Source organism: Rhinopithecus roxellana, chromosome 1, assembly GCF_007565055.1.
Source record: "Rhinopithecus roxellana isolate Shanxi Qingling chromosome 1, ASM756505v1, whole genome shotgun sequence".
In the NCBI taxonomy this organism is placed as follows: Eukaryota; Metazoa; Chordata; class Mammalia; order Primates; family Cercopithecidae; genus Rhinopithecus; species Rhinopithecus roxellana.
Genome location: NC_044549.1, coordinates 54,631,681 through 54,634,576, shown reverse-complemented (window position 1 = coordinate 54,634,576; position 2,896 = coordinate 54,631,681). Strand labels below are relative to the sequence as shown.

General features: G+C 46.7%; 1 protein-coding gene across 1 annotated transcript; it reads left to right on the top strand.

Moving 5' to 3' along the window:
• Positions 1 to 344: 344 nt before the first annotated feature.
• IQCF2 (IQ motif containing F2) lies at positions 345 to 1,853 on the top strand. The gene is made up of 3 exons (XM_010360438.2): positions 345 to 414; positions 588 to 680; positions 1,419 to 1,853. Exons 1-3 carry the CDS (start codon positions 397 to 399, stop codon positions 1,797 to 1,799), a joined length of 492 nt encoding a protein of 163 aa, XP_010358740.1. The 5' UTR covers positions 345 to 396; the 3' UTR covers positions 1,800 to 1,853.
• Positions 1,854 to 2,896: the final 1,043 nt, after the last annotated feature.

Genomic DNA, 2,896 nt, shown 5'->3' with positions numbered 1-2,896 from the left:
GGTTTAAAGATTAACCCCCTACTCTAACCACATGTCCTCTCAATCTATCAAAACTCTTTCACATGGACCCCTTCATGTTGAAAGCCCTTAAAAGGGTCAGGAACTCTTTCTTCGGGGAGCTCAGTTCTTGAGACACAAGTCTGCCAAGATCCCAGCCAAATAAAGCCTCTTCCTTCTTTAAACCAGTGTCTGAGGGGTTTTGTCTGCAGCTCATCCAGCTACAGTACAAGTTCCCCTAGAGTTTATTTCTGACAGAGACCCATCTCTGTGGCAGATGCCCCAATCCCTATGTCACAATGCAATTGTCAATTCAGAGCTCTCTCCTCACTCATGTTACTCATGCCAGACCTTGGGAAGCAGAGAAATCAGGGCTAATGAACCATCTAAGGACAGGCCATGAGGGTTCGATTTTGTGTAAGAGACATGGCCAGATCTATTAGGTGGACCAGGGGTGGGTGGGTATCTCCCTGGGCTTTACAGGACTTGAGAAAAGAGAGGATGTTAAAATAGTAACTGTCTTTGTATAGAGCCATAGAGAGAAACAGTCTTAACTCATTTGTGTATTTCCCATTTAATTCTGATGACAGACCAAAGGCAATTTAATTTTAATTATAATTGAGGATGTCGAAGAAAGCATTGAATGGAAGACAGTGCAGAAGAAAAAACAGCACAAAGTCAAGGTGAGAAGAATTCCATGTAATTAAGAGAAATCCAAAACATTTATATCTACATCATGAGGTGTGGGACTTTGCCTCTTATGGATCCAGAGTCTAATTAGGAGTCAACTCAATGTTGGCTCATTTTTCCTCCATCCCCTTCTCAGCCTGGGCTGTCTGGATCTGGGCCTGACTGAGACATTGAGAGTGATTGGAAAGAATGAAAACCGTCAAGAAATGCATGAGGCTGAGAGGTGAGAATGTGAGAACTTGGAATTAGAGAGTAGACTGTTCAAAATATGGAAAGACTTGGAGTAGAACATGTGATCAGGGTATTGAAAACCTACCACAGTATTGAAATATGGTCGTGCAGACAGAAATCAGCCTGTGGTGGTTTGGGGCTGGAATTAGCAGAGAATTACCAGCCAGAAGGTTATGAGGCCTTTCCAAACCCAGTGTGGTTAACAAGGTCCTGCACATCGCTAATGCACCCTTCTAGTTACTAATGGTTTTTCCCTTGATCCATGCACTGCAGAGATAGTCTGGAGAAGGACTCTGTGACTCTGAGATTGAGATGATGTGTCCACAGTGGCAGAGGAAGGTCACCACCAGGTCTGCTGGCTCCTAGTCAGTGTCCTGCTAACTCCCCTGAACTCTGAGGAAGGGCTGTGTGTTGAGAGAGAAAATCCAGGCTCCTTCCAGGAAGATCCTAGAAGTTAGTGGCAGGAAGTTTTCTGAGTGATCTCTCTTGTCTCTGCCTAGGCAAAACTTAGAATAACAAAAGCAGCTGTAAAGATCCAGGCCTGGTGGCGGGGCACCCTGGTGCGCAGGACCCTGCTGCATGCAGCCCTCAGGGCCTGGATAATTCAGTCCTGGTGGCGGATGACGCTGTCCAGGGTGCTGGAGAAGAAACGGCAGGCAGCTCTGATCGCCTACGCAACCAGAGAGAGGGCAGTGATCAAGCTCCAGTCTTTGGTCCGTATGTGGCGCGTCCACTGGCGATACTGCCAGGTGCTCAACGCCATCTACGTCATCCAGGGCCACTGGCAATGCCACAACTGCCAGACCTGCGCTCTCCTCCGGGGCCACTGTGTGGTCACAGCCACTCACCTGCAGTTCCACATTGAGATCATCAACTCCTAAGGGCTGGCAAGAAGGGCACTGTGTCTACTGTCCCTATTAAAGGTCTAACCTGGTCTGGTGTGTCTCACGGGCTCCCCCGGCTAATGGGATTCTTGAGACTTGGACCTTGCTGCTTCCTCTTCTCCCTGGGAAAAAATTTCAGTGAGGTTTGCCCCATGTGTCCATGGACCCTGTTTTGGACTGACAACGGCCATAGGAAGCCCCAATCTGCCCTGATATATGACAGAGCCAGAAGTCCCAGTTCCCATTCCCAACCTTATTTTCTTCTCACCGGGGGATCTGGGAGGCAATTGGGCTCCATCTTCCTGAAGATTCTGGGCACCTCTGCATACATGGATGGACTACTGGGCTCTGCTATGTCAACCGAGAATCAAGGTCGGCTGGGGTCTGGAATGCCTCAGTTTCCTCTTTGACAAGCACCTAGATGGAATAGCAATATTTGGCTGATTCTCCCGGGAGCAATGCAGTGCAGCCCCAGGTGAAGGATAAGAGGCTGGCCTTAGTGGTAGGTGGGGCTGGGGCTAGGCATGCTAATGATTAGGTGGCAACCCTAAGGACCAGTGGAAAACAGAAGTTTACAGAAGCTCATCTCTTCTCTATAATTTCCTCACTAGTTCTCCTCTCCCCAAGGGCCATGTGACAAACAGGGCTCCCTCTGATATTACCCCTACCCCTACTCTTATCTCAATTATTGGTGACTTTATCATTGGTCAAGATGACCCTACAATCTCTTCCATTCTACCCTCAAATAAACCTTTTCTGCTCTTCTCCTCAGCTACTCACTCCCACAGTCACACCAAAACAGTGTTATTCTATGGAACTTCTGTGATGATGGAAATCTCTCTCTGTGCTGGCCAATATAGTAGCCACTAGGCACATATGGTTGTGGTACACCTGAAATCTGCCTAGTGCAACTGAGGAGTTGAATTTTTTATTTTATTGAATTTAAATTTAAATAATCATTGGACAGTGATGCTCTAGACCTCATCATCACCAATAATTGTACTATTGTTTAAATTGCTTTTTCTAATTTTCCATTCTTTGATTATTCTCTTCTTTCAGTTCACCTTTTCAATAAGCCTAATATTTCTTCAGAT